This window comes from Melopsittacus undulatus, chromosome 7 (assembly GCF_012275295.1).
Source record: "Melopsittacus undulatus isolate bMelUnd1 chromosome 7, bMelUnd1.mat.Z, whole genome shotgun sequence".
In the NCBI taxonomy this organism is placed as follows: domain Eukaryota; kingdom Metazoa; phylum Chordata; class Aves; order Psittaciformes; family Psittaculidae; genus Melopsittacus; species Melopsittacus undulatus.
Window position 1 is genome coordinate 54,243,804 of NC_047533.1, and position 23,629 is coordinate 54,267,432.

At 39.0% G+C, this 23,629-nt stretch overlaps 1 protein-coding gene across 1 annotated transcript in view; it reads right to left on the bottom strand.

Moving 5' to 3' along the window:
• The window catches only part of COL25A1 (collagen type XXV alpha 1 chain), a 303,851-nt gene that overhangs the window by 71,288 nt on the left and 208,934 nt on the right, over positions 1 to 23,629 (bottom strand). Inside the window, exons 8-12 of the mRNA XM_034064996.1 lie at positions 17,537 to 17,608; positions 16,535 to 16,642; positions 11,987 to 12,022; positions 4,210 to 4,236; positions 1,450 to 1,494 (exon numbers count right to left, since the gene is read on the bottom strand). Coding sequence (XP_033920887.1) covers positions 1,450 to 1,494; positions 4,210 to 4,236; positions 11,987 to 12,022; positions 16,535 to 16,642; positions 17,537 to 17,608 — 288 coding nt within the window. The remainder of the gene's footprint in view (positions 1 to 1,449; positions 1,495 to 4,209; positions 4,237 to 11,986; positions 12,023 to 16,534; positions 16,643 to 17,536; positions 17,609 to 23,629) is intronic.

The following is a 23,629-nucleotide window of genomic DNA, read 5'->3' on the forward strand; positions in this document are numbered from 1 at the left end:
GAAAAGCTGTTGGATAAAATGTGAATCATCAGTTCTGTTCTATTCAATATGGTTTGCAGCTTCACCCTGTCTGGTTTTCCTGCAGGTCCAAAGGAAATTAGGCTACAAAATGTGTCTTCACTGGCTTTTCACACATACTTTGGTCACAAAAATTACTTGAATTACATAGAGCAACAGCATCTGTGTTGGCAACTACTTCTATCATTTTGTTGCAGTTGAATGTGGTTATAAAACACAAAGGAAAATAATGTCCGGTCTTAATGTATTTTTTTTAATATATAATTTTTTTTATAATCATTTATATGCAATATATAGCTAACTCTAATTTTTTTTGTTTTGTCATTCCACAGTAGTCATAATACTCTGAATATTTAAAAAACAGATTCCTAGCACTGTCACTATCACTAAAGCAAAAAAAAAAATGATTACTACATCATTTCTTACAGTGATTGTCAAAACACAGGTCTAATACCATATATTATGTTATTAGAAACAATACAACCTTTTTGTTAGGAAAGAGAAATTAAAAATTATTTGAAACATCTTAGTGTATTTACTCCAAGGGCTTTTGGGGAGGGAGACAGAAGATGAGATTGTATGATGTGAACCTTATATGCTACCACCTATCACTGCTCAACACAGTAAACAACCGTGTTTATATCATACATTTTCCTTTTGGCATTCCCTGCTACTGCTTTTCAAGTTCACTAGGAATGATAGTCCTTGTGAGAACAACAGATGGATAATACTGTTTACTATCAGGGAGTGATATTATTTAAACATCACCATCCAGATTTGCCAACAAACCTTAGCAATGCCGTGAAACAGCCCTGCTGCTTTACTGCGACCCCTCCTTATGGACGGCTGTTTTGAACTGTGAGTTAACTTGGTGTTGGCACTGAAAGATGACACTGACATGCCTGAGTTAATATTTCATCCCAGTTGCATTCAAGAATATTTCTGCTTGATTTATTTCTCTGCATTTTCATCCCCAGCTTCAATTTACATCATTCTCCACATATGTTTCCAGTCTGTATTCTCTATTTGTTGGTTGTATTAACAATATATTAGCACTGTATAAATTCACAATATCAACGTGTTTGCATTAGGTACTGAGTTAAAAAAAATAAAAAAATTTAAAAAAATCTGCAGAAAAAACTAAGTTTGTAAACATAGTGTTTAAAGTTGCACACATTTCTCTCAGGAACCTACCAGTCATCATCAAATCTGGGCATCAGACTTCCAGCTCAGTTAATTACATTTGCTGTCTATGTATAACTAGAAAAAATTACTTTGGAGCACAAATCAGATTGTAGAGTCTTTTCTATTAAGCCAATTTGAAACCACAGGTCTAGATGCAAGGTTGCATATTGCTCATGTAAACAAGCCCTAAGTATCTTTAATCAACTATATAAATGACTGCAGTACTGACAAAGTCAGTGAACTCACCACTTGTCCATCTCTCCCTGGAACACCAGGCACTCCGACAGAACCCTGGTGGGAAACAGACGCCAGCATTTAGCAAATTAAACAGGTCATGAAACCTTTCATCTCTTAATACAGTGCTTAGAAATAATGCTGAATGCTTGCTTATTTTAACAGCAATAAATTATCCCAAAACTAATATATTTATGCAAACTGAGCTCTCTTTTAATTTGAGATCTTATACCAGTTATACATGTTCTCATGCCGCACATTTTAGCGACTGTTTCACTGTATGCCCTCTCTGAGAAACAAGGTTCAAGCTTTGTAACCTTGTGAATGCTTCACAAAAAATGTAAGAATTAAAATGCAATTCTATTTAATGCTTTTGATAAATTTTGAGACTGATCCTACACAAGCAAACATACCACCTGAACAAAATTATTCATGCTTCAAGAGGGATGCTTCAAGCTCAATAACTGGTAGCTCCAATCTGTCTTTAGGCTTTTAAGAGAAGATCTGCAACAATTCAGTCTGACAGTGCAAATTACAGATATCCACCAGTATTATTGCAATAAAAATTTAAAAGCCAACACAAGGAGCAAAGGGAAAGCAAACTATTAATACTGACTTGTAACGTCTGAGGGATCTTTCTACAAAGCCATCACACTATAAGTTTCTATATGATGGACAATTTTTCTGAAGGAACTTGTGTGACTTGTTATGGATATTCAGTGAAAACCTGAGGCATGAAGAAAGCAGGAACACTATGTGTGCTTATCCAACATTATCCTCTTTTTGTATAATAATAGTGTTGCTCAGCAAGGAAACTGAAAGCATTCTTTTTCATTTATAAACAACTTAATAGGATACAAAAGCGTGATAGCTGTATTTGAAAGGCTGGCACCCTAAAAAGAGGCCAGGGGACTGTGAAAAGCAGAGGCTCTGTCAGCAGTGAAGTGTGCAGTTTCAAGGGGCCCTTAAGACAAAAAAGCACCCTGTGAATCCCTTTATGCCTCGCTTTATTTTTTTTTATTTTATCCCAAAAAAATCAGTGTGTGACATTTCCTCATCTATTCATATTGGTTGGAGGTTTCACTAGAAATGGATTAGTCAAAGGGCACCAACACCCAGAAGCATGTACCCAGAATGGATGCACATGTTTGACAATGAATAGAGTTGAGAAATCCTGGAAAAAAGAAGAAGTAACTCATGAGGGTCTTGAAAAAACTCCAACATTTGAATGCCCAAGGGGCTCCAGCTCATAACAGAGCTATAAATCAGTAAGAAATAACACCATGGCATCCCACTGCATTTCCATGACCCAGAATGCTCTCCCCTTACTGCCAAAGCTTCCATTTGAGCATTCGTGTTGCCTCTTTTTGCTGGATGCATGGTCCTGACTAACAAGGGTTCCTAGTGAACATTTCCACATCTTTCTATGACTTTTCCAGAAAACTAGAAGACAAAACTCAGGAGGGCATTAAACCAGTAGCCTCAATAAACTACTATATTGATAGTTCCTGCTCTCTGCAACAGTCTTTTATAGCTGTTGATTTTTCTTATGAGACATAGGATGTTAGGGAGTATAAATAAAGCTGATTCTACCACACCAGGTTATCAGATATTCAAAAGCTAATCAGCAGATGAGTTTTGCTGATGCTGTACATGTAAAATACCCTCCTTCCCGAATCTGAGGGCATCATTTTAAATGGCAACTTAGACATCAGCACAGCTTTAAAATGCTGCATTCCTGCATTGTGAAACATGAAGGGTAGTCCTCTCCTTCAGCCTGCAACTTCTGCACAGGACACAGCTGACAAATTTCCACGAATTTATATGCTTTCCATGAATTTATATGCTTTGGGATTACATTTTTACATATCAGTGAGGTTTTCTTTTTTTTGTTCAAGAAGTTCCATTTGAACAGATGCAAACAAATCTTCACCTTAAAGAACATTATCCTAGAAGAAGAAAGACAGAGGTGGAATCTTTCTCACATATGTTAATACTACTTATTCATTTCCTCTTTCTTTTCTTCTTTATACATTTCAAGCCTGTTTTATTAAATATCTTCCATACAATTTATTAACCTTTTGAAATCAACTAGAAAATTACTTGCCTTGATGGTGTGTGGGCGAGATGCTGGAAAAGTGGCACTTACGAGTTGTTTTTGCCAATATATCTAGGACTGTTTTAATGCTGTAATTCCATAAATCCTAAACTCACTACATCAAATTGAGGCAGTCAGGTTTAATGAGTGTAAATAATGCTGACAGCATTCCCAGGAAGTCAGGTCTCGGGTTACTGAAGGAACAGGAAGATACTGGCAGACCACCTGAACACCATCAACCAAGCCCTATTTATCAGCAACACCTATGTTCTTTGTTTCTGGTGGTCAATTCTTTAGTCATATGGCACTGATCTACTTGAGTAAGGACATGTATTCAATCAGAAACTCTATCTCCCTACCTTTCACAACATTTTAACATTGGTTTCCTAGTCGTACCAGCACACAAATAAGAAAATTATAGCAACCTTTTCACCTTAACGTTAAGCACACAGATTGAAAACAGTCTATTCTGCATTGCTTGGACTTCCTACGATGGGGGAAATGAGAAATCTGATGTCTCACATTATATGGTTGCATTCTGCGAAAACAAAATTCAGAGCCTAAACTAACTGATTCAATGCAGTGTACAGTAGCTAATTTCATTCACCTTTTCTGCTTGCAATTTGGCACCAGCAGGAATAATCACTTTCACAGTATTGTTGTTTATACTCTACCTTTTGTCCTGGAGGCCCCTGAGGTCCCTGCAAAGGGAAAACAATTCAATTAACATCATAACTCTAGCCAATTTAAACTGAAATGACCAATTAAAACTGTCTTAGTGTGTAAGCATTCTGATACTGGACTGAAACCGTCTTATGTTTTATACATCAAGGAAAAGTAAAACTTTATGCTCAAAATGCACAATGGATCTTTTCTCTTTTGGAACTGATCTAACTACAAACTGTAAGACTCAAATTTTCCCCTTCTAATTTTTTCTCTTCCAACCCATCTGTTTCTTCTAGTACTGACAAATCTGTCGGTATTAAGGTGACAGTGGTTTTTCTCTTTCTGATACCAGCTAACAGCCAGCTGTGTGCCCACAGTAATAAATCTGCTCAGCAGCACAAAAACAAGGTTTATGCAAACAAATATTTTGAAGATAGAAAGAAGCACAAACCTTATAAGCTCCTCACTTTCTAGGCCTCAGCATGCATTACTATTTTTTACCCAACATGTGATATGTGCCATCATTTATAAGTTAAGAGAAAAATCATTAAGAATTAACTTCAGAAATCATTAAGAATGCACTTGGGAAGTAAAGAATCACCATTTTGTCCCATGACTTGGGAAGGCAGGAAGAGATATCTCAATTCAGGAAAGCTTAACTGCTTAATGTCATACAGGCATCAAAGTCTCATTGACATTAACAGGACCCATTTCTCATTTGGCTTCTCTGAAGTATCCAGGCTGTTTGTGGCCACAGTGGAGAGGGGAGGCAGGAGGGAAATAGATTAGCCAACCATGTCTTTGACATTTTCACAGTCTTTTTTGGTAAGAGCCAGACCACATCCACCACAGTTCTTACACATTCTTCCCCATCTTCCTACTACGGATGCTAGTGCAATCTGTGAGTGCTAGTGCTATATAAAGCAAGGTGAATTCATGAAGGTGCAGTCCACGAAGGTCCAAAACAAAAATCAAAACATGAAGAATCCAGATCTTTCTGATGTATGACAGAATAAAAGAACACTTGCTATCAGAACTGCAATTATTAAAAAAAAAAACAAAATATTTCTGCTTTAAAACACAGAGCCAATTTTATTCTTAATGTAGTTTGAAATTAGGTGAAATCCTGCCCTGCTGGTAGATGCATAGCTTGTTGGAACATTGCTCTGACAGAAGTTTAAACTGCTAAAATGGAAAAGCTCCAGTGGTCATAATTCAGGGCCCTGGATCTACTGGTGTGGCTGAAAACCCTGCCTTTTTAAATGTGGATTCTTACGTTGGTTATGCATCAAATCTTGCAGCAACATAGATGAGTGTTGCTTCTTGAAAATTTACTGGTGGTGATCAGAAAAAGTAAACATCTGCTTCTTTGGACTGGACAAAAATGCCCCCAGCTCACTGCATTTTGCTACTTATATCAGGCCATCTTTTCAGTAAGTACCTGAATTCTAATCCTTAGATCTGCTGGAGGTTGAGTAGTACTGCAATGAAGAACAACCTATTTCTTAAGCATTGCTTGCAAACAGCCTCCAAGAAAACTGAAATGGATTAAAAATGAGATACACAAATCAAGAGCATGCTGGTAAGTAAGACTGGCCTGCTGGGTAAGGAGCCATGGATAAAATGACATGCTCCACAAATATGTTTTTTTTCCTCTCCTTCAAGAGAAGGAAGTTTCTTCCAATGCCTGACACCATGCCAACGATGAACCAGGAATCATCCCCTTCTGTGAGAAAGGTGCAAGTTTAGCTAACATCTTTAAAAACCCCAAAGGATTAATGCTCAAACTAGAGCTTTCCTACATCACTGCTACCAAAACAGGCTCCAAACATCTATGTTCTGGGCTTCAGTTATCTGATGAACTTTCATATATTAACCAGTTGTATTTTGGGGATATTTCAGATCTTAAGAAAAATCCCACCATCAGGAGGCCAGACTGACCAGCTGAAAACTACCTTCATAGTCCAAACCTGCTACTTTTATGTCCAAGGAATGCAGATGTCCTCTTGAGTCTTTTTGTTAGTAAAGAAACCCAACCCAAAAAACAATTAATCAAACTGAAAAGTCTGACCTAAATGTAGTTAGAACAAATGTTCTGAGTCCAGAATTCTTCCTAGATCCCACTTCTAATGTCACAGTTGTATTTTTCCTTAAGCTTATTCTGTTCCTTGTTCTTTAGGAAGCTGCAAAACAAGAAATTGTTCTGCCCTGTAAAGGTTAAAGCTGCAGTTTCAAAGCACAGTAAATCAGGGTGTGATGCATTAGAAACAGCCTCTGAGGTGTTCTATATTCAACTTCAGTGACTCAGTTGCAAAACACTTAAAGATATGTATGTTTGGGTACTTTCAATCTGCAGGTCTGGGGCAGCAGTAAGGATTTGTTTTACAAGGTATCAGAGCTCATAGACAGTGAGAACAAACACCAAATGAAAATGCCTAACAAAAATAAAATGAAAAAAAAAAAAGATTTTCTTCTTTTTATACTGAAAAAGTTATATAGCAAAATATGTTGCAATGGTGCAATACACTCATAAAAACCCCCTCTTATTCCAAAGCTTTGGGGGGGAAAAAATCCTGTTTTTCTTTTAAATTTCCATATTTCCTACGTAAAGTAAAAGCTCTTTGTAATGAGAAGGCCTCTAAGAGGTATTGTGTCTTTATTTCTGTGGGACAAAAGAAGTTTCAAGACTGTCACTGAGATGACGTATTTCCCCTTAAACACTTAGAATAGAATCATTTAGATTGGAAAAGACCTTTAAGATCAGCAAGTCCAACCATTAACCTTACACTGCCAAGTCCGCTACTAAATTGTGTCCCTAAGCACTGCATCTACACATCTTTTAAATACTTCTAGGTATGGTGACTCCTCCACTTTCCTGGGCAGCCTGTTCCACTGCCTGACAACCCTATTCTGAGAAGCAGTTTTTCCTAATATCTAATCTAAATTTCCCAAGTGCAGCTTGAGGCAATTTCCTCTTGTCTTAATACTTGTTACCTGAGAGAAGAAACAGACCCTCCCCTCACTCCATCCTCCTTTCAGGTAGCTGTAGAGAGCAATCAGGTATCAGCCTCCTTTTCTGCAGACTAAACAACCCCACTTGGCTGAGCTGCTCCTCACAGAACTGGTTCTCTAGACCTTTCACCAGCTTTGTTGCTCTCCTCTGGACATGTTCCAGCACCTCAATGTCTTTCTTGCAGTGAGGGGCCCAAAAATGAACGCAGTATTTGAGATGCAGTCTCACCATTGCTGAGTACAGGAGGACAATCACTTCCTTATTCCCACAGACTGATTTCTTACCAGTCTAAAGGCATAAAGAATTTAAGAAGGAAACCTGAACTAGTAGATGTACATGAAAAGGAAAGCACAGGTTTCATACAAAGTATTCATGTGCATTTCAGCAGAGCCTGTACTACCCACTGATCCCCTTTTCTGTGTGTAGGGGGCATGTGATGTAATTCTGGAAATGTGTTCCCTCATGGTTGAAGAGTGTTTCACATATATTGCAATGTCCAGAGTACAAGTATTGAAATGTGCAATGCTTTAGTATTGATGAATCACCTAGATAAAAGAATGACCAGCTAAGAAAACAGATTAACTATAATGGGAAATCTCACATAACTTGTGATTAAGTAGTATTCCCTCCCATGCTATCTACCTTAACTTATGAAAAGAGCAGCAGTAAGTACTAATTAGTGATCAGGCAGAGCTTTTTATTATCACTGCTTTAGCCATTGTTGGGTCAGCCATTACTGAAGTACAGAAGTTACAAAACAGCAAAGACTACAGCTCCTGAGACTTCCTGCAAGTCATGGCCAATGCAATTGTATTGGGGAAAAACTGAATAGTTTCTGTGAGAGGCACAGGCTGAGAATTTCCATTTCATCTGCTAGTTCCTAGTTAGCTTTTGCAGCTAAACAGCATAAGAACACCACCTCATAAAACTTGCTATGAATATGCTACCAGAATGAAACAAAGAAGGTTGCTGAAGAACTCTGGCCATTGAAAACAAAACCACAATTAGTAGGTTCCTGAGGGAGCTATGAAGATTCACACCAGCTGAGCATCTTGTCTTGGCCATTGGCCTAAAAGGTTGAATTGAACTTAGCAGCACTTCCCAGTCAGCTCTGCCTGATCCCTATGTGTCCATTTTATTCATTTTAACCTAAGGTGAAAAATTAATCCTAATTAATTTTAAAGATGTGACATTTTGCAGACTTAACTGCAAGGTTTCCACTGTCTTTCACAGAAATGGCAATATGCTTTGGAAGAACATCCTCTTTATTCTGAATAACTAGCAAAAGCAGTAACATTCTTATTTTCTTGAACAGATGCCCAGCAAGACTGTATAAGTACAAAACTACTAGTTTGGAAAACAATATATTTTAAAGCAGAGGGATTTTACATTTGGATTGATCATTACAGTACAGATATTTTTTGCAAAGAGACACCTTTACCTGACTTCTCTGGTTATTCTGGAGTGTTCTGTTCATGCAAAACATCTGTAAAATTACTTACCTGTCTTTGCAGCCAATTTTGGGGGATAAAATAATATGCAAGGTTTTTTTCAGTGACAAGAAATGGTTGATTCATACACTTGAACATGTTTAAATTTACTTCTACAAGAAGCTGAAAACACTGCAAATTTTGATCTTCCAATTTTTTATGACTATGCACTAGTTTAAAATGCTTTCTATATAAAAGCATCCAAAACTCTCCCATATGAAAATTAGAAACAAAACCACCTCATGCACACCTTCTATACTATTGCAATTTATGAATCTGAAAGTGTGCATTATCAGTGTCAGCCCTGGAGGTTTCCCATCACTGACTCACTTTAAGTTCTTATGAATAGTCCGCAATCAGAAATCCTAGCTCTTGGGTAGAAAAGAGTCAAAAATTCATTAATGATTAATTCTGAAAATGGGAAAATAAAACAGGAAAATGTGTATGGCATTTAAGAGAGCATATAATGAGGAATAGCAGACAAATAGCATGGGAAGAAGGATGAATTAGGAGAGGCAGAATGCAACTTTAACTGAAAAGTCTGAAAAGCTAAGGAAATTGCTGGCCTTCTCTCTTGCATAAAATACATTTAACTGATTCCACATAACATTTCAAAACTTAATCCCTTTGGTAACTCCACTACTTGGCCTCCCTCTGAATTCTCTTAATCCTTTCTGCACAGAGGAACAATACCTCCAGCTCTTGCAGAAAGTAGATCTGCAGGGCTTTCAAGTGCTGTGGAAACCAGACACAAATTACAACTAACTCATCATTCTTACATTCTTTTAGAACGTTAAAGATGCATATAGTCAATACTTTTTAAACTTTGACCTAAGCTTCCATCTCACCTAAAAAGAGCTTGAACTCTTGTGGCTCAAAGAGAAAACAGACTATTCCTGCCATAGCAACATATAGAGCCAAAACCCCCTTGCAAACGTCTCGACTGCCAGGACAGAAGAGCAATAGAAGCCCAATGCAACAATCTGGAAAGATTTTCAACTGGGAACGAGAGACCCTTGTAAGCAACAACTAGCCTTCCTAAACCTTTCTTCCCACTACCATGTCCCAACCCACACACACTTACGTTGGGAACTGGGAAGGAGAGAAGCTATTCACTGTCTTCAAGGCAAATTTCCCTAGTGCACCTAAGACAGTTTGAGCTCTCTTGTGCCAAAGCAGAATTCATGCCAGAGAACTCACTGTTAGTCTTTGTATAAGGTCCAAGCAAACTTCTGCTTGAGAGTAAGAAAAGTTGTTACTGTCCTCACAACATCATCTGAAACACTATTTTCTTTTTCTTTATTGAAAAGAACTTCATTAAAAGTAGAGAACATGGCAGCAAATTCTCCTTTGGAGAAAATTGTCACATCTTTGTCTTCACTAGAGCCACTGGTTTTCCTCTGTCACTGGATGGAAAATACGAACATTCCCAGAACTCCAAATGTATTAAAATGATTTTAGCTTTTTGTGAATCAAGGCACACATTGTTTGAGTAGGTTACAAATTACTCAACATGTGTAATAAGCTTGTGGTACATTCTGAGACACAAGCTGGAAAACGCTGCTTTCTCACTATCTACTATCTTGCGTTCTTCAAGAAATTCATCCACTTCTTGTAAGAAGAGAAAAATAGAAGACTAAGCAATTTCAAGCTGTGCAATTGTTGGTTCACAAGTTCTATCAATAACCTGTACGTTCACCTAGAAATACCAAGAATCATTACCAAATATAAGTGCTAGAGATATTTAATGAAAAAGAAGAATTTTTATCCTCATTATTAGAATCTTGAGGTCAGGCTTGCAGCTCTTCTTCACTTGAAAAGTTCCATGGAACTTAAAGCTGTTGAGAGTGTGATCCTGTAGGCTACAGGTAACCTCCAGATTCCACAAACTTCAGCAAGTACATCTAAATTGTAGGAACTGTTTAGCAGCATCTGGTGCTCTCCTTGACTGTATCCTGCCTTCATCGTGGACAAAGAACCAGAATAAATGCCACAATGCTTGCTTCTTACTGGAAAGGGCATGTGGTCAACTGGGAAGCCATAGTACACCCCAACAAGTGGACCCACTGGACACCAGGACTGCTAGTACTTTATGGGACCCATCAGCTTCACAGTTTCAATTTCATCAGGAAGAAGAAATAGAAAGGTAACTCAGACTTCAGATGCTTGGTGTGAAACAAAGGCAAGTACTTACAAAAGAATTCCTGCAGAATTAACCTAGACTGGTTTTGTTAAATCATTATCTTGAAATGAAAAAGTAGAAGACTTTAACTTCCTGATCACAGCAGGTATTTCTGAGTCTCAGAATCTTTTTTCCTATTTTTTTTCCTTCACAAGATATTGGATTCTGTTAATTCAAAATGTTTTGCAATTTGTCAAGGTTAAAGATCATCACACCTGTTTAAAACTTCATGAATACAAACAGATAGCAATCATATCTGCAGTGATTGCTGAGTATATAATCTTCCTCCTCAGAAGCATTCAGGAATCAAAACCATATGCCACAGGCTACAGTTCTGTCATCTCTCATAAAAATAAGAATGACCATAAGTATTTAGGGAGATCTTAAGGGAAAAGAACCACCGCATGTTTCAGAGTTCTGAGAATATGTGACAGGCAGAAACTTCTCATGCCTTGCCCTGTGGCTGAGGCTGATTTACAACCAGTGGAACTTCAATTTGCTTCCAAATGAATAGGGTTAATTAGTTCCTGATGCAACAGAAAACATTTACTCCCATATCTGAATATTTGTAAAAAATGCATTCAGTTTTCTTTCACATTCTCACACACACAGAGGGAAAAATCAAAACCTCAGGAGAGGAGAACATTCTGAGAGTTTTAGCGTGCTGTGTCTTCACTGCTCCATCAGGCAAAGAGCCAAGAGCTATTGCCACAGAGACAGCTGGGATTTTGGCCCTTAAAACAAGTAGATGGTTCTTGTACTGCTCAATGCTCTCAACGTAGAAACAGCTCAATTTCAGAGACAGTGATAAGTGGGAGCCAGGAACTGGGAACACCTGGCTTGACTCTTTTTCACTTTGCTGTTTGCCCTTAGCTGTTTCATTTCCCTCTACTACAAGCTTAAAGAAGTCGGCTTTATATGACAGGCAACTGGATGTAAAAAGAGCAGGTTGTCTTTCTCATGTTTTCTTCACAAATGAGGCTTCAAATAGTCTGTGACAAAGGAAGGTTAGGAAATACACAGCTATAAAGCTTTTTGGAATTTCATATTTTAAAAAGTATACATGTCATGTATTTGTTACATACTGGCAAAGTACTTACTATTAATCCTTGTTCTCCTGGTTTTCCTGGTTCACCCTTAAAATAAAAAAAGAAAAAGAAAAAGAAAAAAAAGAGTGAATAATTTCAGTAACGTGTCATGTAACATGTTTAGAATTCAATTTTCTACTTAATAAAAGTATCCTAAAATAATCATTCTTAAATATGTGTGGCAGCTGACTGCATATTATGTATATTACTTTTATTGATTTTTAAACTGGTAGGCCAAATCTCAGACATTTAAAAAGGCAAAGTACTATTTCACAATCAAGTAATTTTACAGTTTTTAACACAACAGTTAAGTATTGATATCCTGACTGACTCTTAGTTCCAAATATAACATTCCATTCCAGTCAGTGGTCCTAAAGGACACAGAGAAAGCTGATTTTCATGTGTTGAATCCCACTGTTTTCATATTCCAAAATAAGTGTTTTGTGCCATCACCTTAATAGGCAGGCATAACTTACCGTTGCAAGTTATCATGTTCCATAAACCCATAAAAATTGGTATCTTGAAGCCATGAAGTAATTACTCAGGTGTTAAATACCTAGACTGGCTTTCAAAATCGTAACCCATCATTTTTCCAATATATTCTTTTTCTGTGGGCACAGCTGTACATAAAGTAAGAATCTATTTTCTCCCCGTACTTCCATATGAATATATACAGCTGTCTATAGAGACAGTAAAACATATCAGTTGTACAATATGGGCTAAAAATAACCGTCCAAAAAATAGGATTCCTTATAATTTCAGCAATCTGCATTTAGATCACTCCCTTGTAAACACAATAGAGCATAGGGCAGTCCACATGCTGTTGTTGTATCAGCATTGTTGCAGGATCTTATTTAGCAGCTTTGTCATAAAATAAAACTATGTCAAATAAACTATGAGAACTGTTCTGATGATGTTGTTCTTGACAACCAAAAAGAATCAGAACTGCTTCTCTGGGCACATGTGCAACACTATGTTACCCCATGCAATGCTACAGGCTTGGAGAAAAGTGGCTAGACAGCTGCACAACAGAAAAGGATCTGAAGGTGCTGACTGATGACTGAAGATGAGCCAGCTTGTGCCCAGGCAGCCAAGAAGGCCAACAGCATCCTGGCCTGTATCAGCAATAGTGTGGCCAGCAGGGTCAGAGCAGTGATCATACCCCTGTACAGGAATGAGCCTCACCCACTAGTGAGGCTGCACCTCAAATCCTGCGCTCTTTTCTGGGCCCCTCACTGTAAGGCAAACATTGAGGAGCAGGTCCAGAGAAGAGCAAAAAAGCTGGTGAAGGATCTGGAGCACAAGTGTGATGAGGAATGGCTGAGGGAACGGGGTTGTTTAGTCTGGAGAAGGCTCCCAGAGGGGACCTTATCACTTTCTACAACTACCTGAAAGGAGGTTGTAAAGAGGACTGGGTCAGTCTCTTCTCCCAAGTAGCAAGTGATAGGACAAGAGGTAATGGCCTCAAGCAGTGACAGGGGATGTTTACATTGGGTATTAGGCATAATTTCTTCCCAGAAAGGGTTGTCAGGCATTGAAACACGCTGCCCAAGGAAGTGGTGGAATCATCATCCCTGGAAGTGTTCCAGCACCATGTAGATGAGGCCCTTAGTGACATGCTTTAGTGGTGGTCTTGGCAGCCCTGGAGTAATGGTTGGACTTGATGATGTTAAAGGTCCTTTCCAACCTAGCTGATTCTATGATTCTATGTGTGCATTGCATTCAGAAGAAGATATGTATCATCTTCAAACACACCAAGATACTGAAGAGAGAGAAACCAGATATACAAGGGTTTCTGACAGCTAATTACCTGAGCTTGTTGGACTTTTCAGCTCTCTCTGAAACATCACTGCTAACTTCTGGATACAGCAATTACACAGCCTGAAGTGAGCATCAAGATATCTCCATAAATTTGGGGAAATAAAGATGAATAATTTCAAGAGTTTGTATCATATGCTGTTGTCTTATTATCAGGAAAAAAAAAAAAAAACAAACCCAAACCAAAAACCTCATTCTTTCCTTATTTCTTTCTGGAGGCATTAAAGTTTCAAAGTCTTTGTTCTGGTGTCTGTGGGATGCAAAGGTATTACTCTGTAAGAAGGCAAGTATGTTCTGGTTCCAACAGGATTTTCTGTGGACATCCAAAGAAAGGCTTAGGCCTTCTGGCTGAGAAGCCCTTTCTAACCTCCCTTCCTTGGTGCTCTCTGCTGGCCATAGGTCCAACAGTATGTCTGACATTTCTACCATCTCAGTTCTAAAGATTTCCTGCCCAAGAAAACAACACTTTATCATCTTTAGAAGCTTTAAGTATCCATAATAGGTTGCACACTTCTGGGACACAAGGTGGTGATGAGATGGAGACATGTGGGCACACAGGCTGCTCCTTTCCCCTGGTACACTGTGGAAGAGAAGTAATGGGGTTGCTGGAGTTTCTCCCTGTGCCTTGCTATCTTGGCTGCCTGACTTGCTTAGGATACACAGCAAGTGCATGGGCATGGGGGAAAACAGGGGCCAAAGCACATCTTATATCTCTGGTGATTGTAAAGCTCCTTGCTTGGGAAAGACAGGTTGGAAAAGAAATCCCGGCTTTGCCTAACACTGCAAAAAATGGAAATGACTGCCTTTTAATGGTGGTTGACCACTGCGATGACATCATCTTACAGCTGTGTGGTGCTGCAATGTCCTTATGCATAACACAGTGTATCTATTTTGTTGTTCAGCTCTTTAGCTCAAAGGTCCATGCAAACCTTCTAAAGATACAAAGCTGTCACCACTTCTTGGCTAAACTTTCCCTTTACAGGTCTCCTGCTGACTGCACACCACACAGCCATGGAGAAAAAAAAACCTTCTGAGGATCAGGATCACTAACCTGAGGGTACAGGACAATAGGAAGGAGCAGAATGGTAACAGCAGTCAGCAATCTGGATGGTTTCTATCTGAGTGCTTGTTTGTATCTGATTCTAAAGCGGTATTAGGAACTGATTTTCCATAATGCTATAGGGCTTAAGATAGCCACAGCTTAAAAAACTATAAAAAGAAACTCTCTTGCCATCTAAAGTCAAAATCACTACAGAACTATTATAAAATGGAATGACCTCATTGCATAAAATGCATTACTTCTCTGTTATGAGAAACACTAATGTTCCCTCTGCTAAAAAAACACAAAACCCTAAGCAATACACAGTCATGTTGTAATCACCAAAGCCATTTGATTCCAGCCTCTTGTACTTGAACTACAAAAATTACACCACTGTACTCAGAAATGCATTCTGGTTTCAGTCTCACCTTTACTACATCAATGCAGAAGCAACTCTGCTGACTGCAGTCAATTTTACCACATTAAAAGGAGAAACTAGAGCCCAAGATGAGGCCCAAAGCCTGATGTGCTGTAGGATGAACAAGAAATGAGTAGGTGCTCAACAACAACAAAAAAAGACTTTTAATGTAATTTCATAACCATGACCTGGAACTTATAAGGGCAATAGTGGTAAACACAAAAACAAACAAAGCAACAACATTAACAGCAGCAGCCCTAAAGCACTGTAGGTCTTAATTGCCAAGCCTTGCTGGATTTTCACAAGAAATTTTAGCAGGGTCTTACTATTATCATCATGTTATATTGCTTTTGCACAGTTAACAGTGTTTCAGATGAGGCAACCTCAATAGGGCCAGAACAGGAATGTAGGTATTTTCTTTCTTGGTTTTACCTAAAAAGGCCCTGCAGGGAAATTTTATGCCTTTCTGCCTTAGCCCAACATAATAGCTATTCTTTCCCTTCAAAAAGCCCTGTTTCTATTTCCAGTGCTGGTCCTCACCTTGCTAGTTCCCTACGTGTCCTCTTGGCCATAGCTTGTACTTAACATGGAGAGGGTGTGTGTGTGTGTGCAGCTGTACACGTGGTGCTTCAGTTGCCATGTCTCTTTCCTGCCTGTGATTCCATTTCCACACTGATAACACAGTGGCATTCATGATGAAAAGAGACCTACTTCTTTCAAAAGAATGAAAATTAAAGAGCCTACAAAATATAAAACCAAAACCATACTCATATTTTGCTTAGAAAAAGAAAAAAAAAGTCCATGGGTCTATGCATCTGTTTAAAAAGTGTTTAATCATCAGGTCATGAAGTGCCAAAAGCAGAGGGTCAGACATTGTGCCTAAGCCAAACAATTAGCAGTAATAATGGATTCTGCTGGTTGTTCTAATGAAAAAGGAAATGAGCCAAAGAAAATGTTATTATACTTGTGTAAAGGTGGCAGAACCTGATTCCAAACTTCATTGTACTTTGGGCAGCAATGCTTACATTACACCAATGAGCAACATAGAAACCTTAGAATGTGTGGGTAAACTATCACAAGAGTGAGGCAAGGAACCTACGTGTTACTCTTGGCCCTGCAATGAACTTGCCCTTTACAGGGGGACTTCAGATACACCTTAACTCTGCCTGTGGTTCAGCTCCCACATATCTCACTTGCCAATCTTATCTCAGAAAACATCTTTGAAGCTCAGCTGGCATATACTTGAGAGGCATTTGAACACTATGACAGCCACAGACTAACTCACCGGTAAGCCTGGCATCCCACGAGGACCATCTTTGCCGGTATCTCCTGGCGGCCCTCTGGGTCCCGGTGGCCCTGGAGGTCCAGGGGGTCCAGCTTGTCCTTGGTCCCCCTAAACCAACATAAAACTCATCACAAGTTTGCTTTATAGGCACCAATCACATACAAAGACATTGATTTACCCAGAAAGATCACAAGACAGACTGGAGGAAGTTGCCATGAGCTGGACAGTGGCTTCTCTACTGCTTATGGCAAAGGCTGGACTTTGCCTTGGAGACCAGAGGGTTGTATCTTCCAATGCAATCAGCCACAGAGCAGAACATTCAAATTCTAAACTGCTTGTCCTACCACAGCACATGCCAAAATTTGGGGTAGCCTTGCAACATTTTACTCATCTAGTTCTCCAGAACAAGTAACTGTTTTCAATACGCAGCTGTTTGCTTCATGATTCACATAATAATAACAAAGCTGAGGTAAAAAAGAAGAGTCACATGTGAGAATATATAGTTCGAATGGAAATATTCCAAGCCCATCAATGTGCATGGATAGATTTCAAATATGAGCATGGAAAATAACTGCTTTTTCATGAAGTTGTACATAATTTTTCATCTCTTCTGAAGAGCTGTTTTATCATGACTATTAGCTAACTCTCTTAATGGCTTTTACTTCTAATTTACCTTATTAATTTGTAAAAGCCAATTTCCAAGAGAGCTGCCAAAACATATTACTTTCCCCTAAAAAAAAAAAAGACACCAAAACATGGTACTTAAGTTACTTAATTTCCAGCATACCATTGCTAAAATCTGGAAAAGTTGACCGCATCTTAATATGGATCATTTAGCAAAACTACCCATAGCCTTCCGATTGTTAATATCGTTAACTCTTGCTTCATTCCAAAACATTTTCAAACAAACATCCTGCTATAAGAAGGCATCTGACAAAAAGGTACAGCAAAGAGTAAACTGAATGTAAAGAAGAACCAGACTCCAGTGAGATGAAGCACTACCTTAATGAGGCGGCGTTTAATGAGCTGCTGATCAGCTGAGAGAAACCCATGATTGATTTTAGGAAACACCATCTGATCAGGCAGGTGAGGTCAAAGGTTGAAGATCAGAGATGAGAGAATTGAAGAATAGACATCAGAAGGCCCGAGAAAGAAATAAAGACATATTCATTAGATTTGTAATAACTAAAATAATATAAACCGGTGCTTCTGCCTGACAGAAACTGTGCATTTTCTTTTGAAGAAATTTACCTCTAATATACAGGACATACCACTGCATGAATTATTCACATACAATGAGTTAACTGCGTAACATTTTTCTCCCGAGATTTTCTGTGAGAATACTTCACATGTATTATCTTTTCATTGCCTGGGCTCTAGAAATCAGCATTTTCATATGTTGTTCTTTCAGCAAAGCTTCTAAGAGACAAAGCACCAGTTCAACTTTCAGTCAGACTTTCTAACCAGCATATTGTGCCATGAAGAATGGAGTTCCAGCTCACCAGATTGCTTCAATCCTTCCTGCTTAATTTGCAAATGCAGCTTTTAGAAAATCTGTATGTACAGATTAAACCTCTGCTATCTAACACAAATAGCTGACTCTACATGTAACCAGCATGAGTTCACTGACATTTTCCACACTCTTGTATGCCTCAGGGAAGCAGAACTACAGAAAAATATCATCTGAAAATAAAATACTCATTGAGATAATGGAGAATGTGGGTGTTTCCAGGGCTAACACTATGCATAGTTATGGGCATGATCCCATGCTCTGCATCAGGAGTACTTATACGAGTGCAAAAGGGTTAACTTAGGTCCACTGTGAGGATTCATTGGTATTCAATGGTAAAAGCAATTTTTTCATGTGCACTTTTATGCTGATACAGAGAGATCTGACTGAACAGGTACATGTCACCCACAAACCTTGACGGTGAGGATCTGATTACTGTGCAGAGCAGCGACTGTGGGGAAGCCTGGCAGACCCTAGGGACACAGCATAACATGGTACCAAAACAGCACAACACAAACATCACAGAGACAATTTACTAACAGACAAACAGAACAAACACTATGTTTAGTATACCCCACATTGCCTACTGACAGAAAACAGCCTCTCTGTCATATGGGAAACAGAGTTGGGTTTGCACCACACTGCACATGCAGGCTGTTAATTTACAATGAGAATATCAAGAGATTTTAGAAGGAGCAGTCCCACAGATGTGACTTTCCTTAAAATTACAATAAATTGTTATGATATTTGATAGTTTTTAAGTTGTCAGCCAGCAGACAACTGAGCCATTTTCAAGTAAAATGTGCGACAGCAATCTGAGAGTTACATAGAAAGCCTGGACTCTGGATTGCTGCAGAACTTGACAGCAGTGATGGTGGATTTTGAAGTGCTTAGTATAATTAAAATCTTGCTCCTCACGTTGTGTTTAACATATGACATTCCGCACATAAACTGGTAGTACATACACAGTTATAAACACTGAACAACAATCTAGTGCTAGGTCTTGGGTATTCCAAAATGGCTAAGGTCAACAATTTCAAGACATAAAAGAAACATTTTCATATCCTGGGCAAAATTTTTCCCCTCAAGCTTTTTATGCTACATATGTTTTCTCATATGTTAGCCTACCAACATGTGCTATCAACACGTGCAGAACTTGTACTTTACTGGTACAAGACAGAGGAGTGTGGTAATCATGGCCTGTTGTGACAATACAAGGAGTGAATTTTACTCTCAGTTCAACACCTTTCTTGTGTTGCCTTGTAGGGTGTGAATCAGAGCTTCTGATAAAGCTGAAACCTTACAGAGTTGAGCAGTGAACTCCTAAAGAAAGAAATCCCCAAGTCCTTTCCTTGTCTTTAGCATAGCACACTGTCTGAAAAGAGGCATCAGGCTGAGGAGCACAGAATAAAATACAGTCTGGTAGCTTTAGGCTCCCCGTATGCATGCTCAGACATATGTCACCTCTGAGAGCATGTGCGCAGAACTGGTGGCACAGCCCCTCTCTGTAAGGCCTGGATTGTATGGCTGTAGGGTTGCAGCTTGACACCTTCAAAAAGGAAAGCTGTGCCTCGCTTTGCCTGCCAGACAAGGTGGCTTCCAGGAAATCCTGTGTGAAGACTCTGGTGGGGCAAACCATGTTGCCACAGTGTATGAGTCCTTTGCAGCCCAGCTGGCTTGGTGGAGAGCACCCCAGGCAACGGCAATCTGCCAGGTCTCCCAGCTGCAGCAGGTTCTCTCAACATGGCAAATATTAGCTCTGTTCATCCCCACATGCATCATGTCAGAGAATACTTGGATCACAAAGACCGCATTGGTCTTTACAGAAAAGGAGGAGTAACTTTCTGATGCATGGACATTCTTTCACTAACACCTTCATTAGCTTCATTCCTGATATAAACCCATGACCAGAAAGCTGAGACCCTGAAAGCCTACTTTCTTTGTTCTAACGAATGGTGGTGTGGCTAACTGCATTGCCCGGTGACCAGAAATCTCATCTCTACAAACAAATACAAAGATAACCCCAAAAAAGGCTAAAACTCCAAACATTTAAACTCACTCACTCTGAGACAGTACTAAGACAGGAGAGATACATAATATAGAAAACAGATGCATCAAATTTGCAATTCTCTTATTATGGGATATAAGTTATTAAGATAGTAACTTGCCAGAATCTTTACATCTGTGACTCATTAGCCCTGCTGTGCACATGGTCCATTCCTTTTCTAGATAAAGCTACAATACCCATGTAATGGAAATGAGTGCAAACATGAAACCTACAAAAGGACTAAAATCTGAGTAGCAAGCAATACATTCTAAGTCTCATTTATAAAAAAAAAAAAATAAGATAAACAGAAAATCTTTCAACAACTTCATTTTTACTCCTCAGCCTTTAGGATTACAGCACAGTAATTTTCAGTTACCTCTAGAAGCAGTACATATCCAATTTGACATTTTAAGAAGTGGAAAACTCAAAACTCATATTAGGTTTGATTTCGTTCTTCTTGAAAAAGGTAGAGCTGAGAATTAATTAAGGAAGGAGTTTAATGGGAAAATGTAGTGGCTTGCCATGAAAGTTTTCTTTTTCTAACTCAAGAAAAAATGAAAAAGATTCGAAAGATTTGTGTAGCTTCACACAAACACATTTACATAGAGCACTTCTCAGTGCATCCCCAGCATTCTTAGTGCTTCCCAGCACCACACAGACATGTTCAAGAGTAGCTATCAGTACTGCAGTTTCCTGCCTACATAAACAACATATGAGAAAATAGGAAATCTCAATTTTTCCATCAGCAGTGTAGTAACATCTTTCAGCTTGTTCCTAAGTAGGACAAAGCTTTCTTTCCTTTGACTAAAGCAGTCATAATCTCATACACTCTGAGCTTCGCAGGTCAGAGGCATGCAGTGCCAGCCTGGACCTGAATCATCTCCCCATATGTAAAACACACATATTTGGAGAGAGCCAGAAACACAGGAATATTAACTCGAACCCAGCAAAGAAACTATAATGGGTGCATAGTTTTTGCATGTGTGGGAGGCTTTAGAGGGCACTGCATCTTCTGGCATCCATGAAAGATAATGTTGGCACACAATGAGTTTTGAAAAAGGCATAAAAAGAGCTATCCTCCCCACAAAATGAGTTCTCTTCTCTTCCTGTCACTCTGCTATAAATATAACCCCAAATATCCCTTAGATCTGTTTTATTTTTTCTCTATCTAAAGCTGTTCTTAATGACGGATTCAAAGCTACTCTATTTTCTCTTTATTTGGTTTGATTCTTGAACTGCACATAGGAAGGGCTCTTGTTCTACACCCTAGGAGGCCCTCACAGAATACAAAACACTACAGTGATCAACAGCGACCACTGGCCCACTAAATTCCTCTGCTGACAGCAACTCAAGCTCACCCTGAAATGCTAGCTGGTTACAATTTCCAAATTAGCACATTTGTTGCATGCCTCACTGCAATTTTTGCCCAAATGCCAAGCAAAACATGATGCTTGGAGGAGGCTAACAGGCCTCATAATGTACTGTCCTGCTTACCTGCCTGGAAATGTCGATAAAGCTTGTTTGTCCCCAGACAATAGCTATGGAGAAAACTGACAGATGCCAGAACATCATATGATTTTTCATTTAGTATAAATAATTCTTCTGTTACATTATCACAGCCATCAAACATGTGATTCCTACTAGCAGTCCTAGATTTTTCAGGTACATTCCACTTTGTGCATTGATCAACATGAGGGCAATATTATAAGGTCATCATAACCTTGCCATATGGCAAGTATAATAAAATTAAGCAACAGCACTTCTGGTTTTACACTATGCTACATACACTCCATTTTTACTATTGCATTTACTTAGTATAGTAAATGTCACAGTCGTCCTTAGGATTTTCCTTCTGACCTGCCAATAAACCCAAGCTGCACAAGCTTACATGTTCCTGTGAAGACATGGTAAATGAGACAGGAATTACCACCTGCTGTTCACTTGCACTTCCTAAGGTTACAGCCAGCTGCTGCTATTTCACATCAAATCACACAGGCTTCTGGCCAGAGTGATCCTGACACTCTTTATGGCTGCTTTACCTCCCCCCAACACCACCTCCAGTTCTAATTAATCCTTCAGACCAAACACCAGTCCTGCAGCTAATTATTGTACCTACCCTGGGGAGTACAGTGTTTGGTATCACCCTGTACGGTGCCATGGACTCTCAGCAGGAGCTCTTTTATATAATCCCTTTTATCATAGCTGCTGCTTTCTCCATCAGCAAATCTGCTAACTAAAACAGTGCACCCCAAGAGGCCAAGGATCCAGAAATTTCTTTTTGCTTAGGCAATCATTCAGCAAAGAGCTTTAATTTGAATACATTATGTAATGATTCAGACTTTGTATTAAAATAATAAAAAAAATGTAATTTTAAGAACTAGTACAAACAGCTCAACATAAAAGTGTTATTTTCTATAATGTGGATATAATGCGAAAATGCTATTTTCACAGTAAACTCTACCTGAAATTGCACTCAAAATGAACAAAACTGGAAAAAGAACTTTTCTATTTTGGTCCTAGCATTAGATTTATTTTCACTGAGGTAATATCTTTTCCATGCAACTCAGTTGCAAGTTCTGATGAGTGATCACCATCTGACCTATGTAAATATGTATTGCCTTCCCTCCTGAAGGCAAACCTACTACTCTCACTGAAACTGGTGGTAGACATCCAGTTAACTTCAAGATGGGTTGGTTTTCCCCAAAACCAAGCTAGTTCTCACAGCAAAAATCTTCTGTCCCAGCTTATGTTTCTTTTCAAATTATATACCCATCGCAATTGTGCAATGCAGGTAAGTGGTTCACTTCTATGATATTCATCAGGACCAGATGAAATACTTTTAAAGAGTTGTTTTCAGTCAAATTGGTCTAACTCAAGTGTTCAGTATTGCAGCGTGACAGCTGCAGCTTGAGCTAAAACAACTACATGATGTTTTGTCAGTCAGAGGACATGGCTGTAGAAAAAGGAACAGGATGTACACAGACTTCCTTCCTCACCATTCCTTTGGCACTACTAAAAAGGGGCTATATGCAAACCAACTGGTGGTGAGTGAAGACATGCACCAACTAGCTCTTAAGACAGGAATGACAACATCCTCATCTTGGGAGCATGTATGTGGCACTCTAGAGGGTGTCACAGCTGTCCTGCATTCCCCAGGGGAACCTCAGGAGTCAAACATCAAAGGCATAGTTTGGCCTTAGAGAGTCATCCACAGCCAAAAGGACACTCCTGTGAACTCCGAAAGGAGGCACAGCTTCCTTTCGTTTCAGTGTCCCACTGCTTCAAATGAAGCTGGCAACCATTGCAGTCTGAGTTCTTTCCTAACATCTTATAGTTACAGAGCTCAAAGTTATCTTGCTCCAATTTGTTATCCTAGTTTCAGCTTAAGAGAAAACAGGGGAGCCACAACAGCCTAATACTGGTGAAGCAGAACAGATAATTAGTTCCAGGAATGGAGAAGGTATGTACTAGTGTTGCCTTCTGGCAGATAAAGAAACAAAGTCTCAGAAGTTAAATTAGCTGCTCACAGAAAAAATGG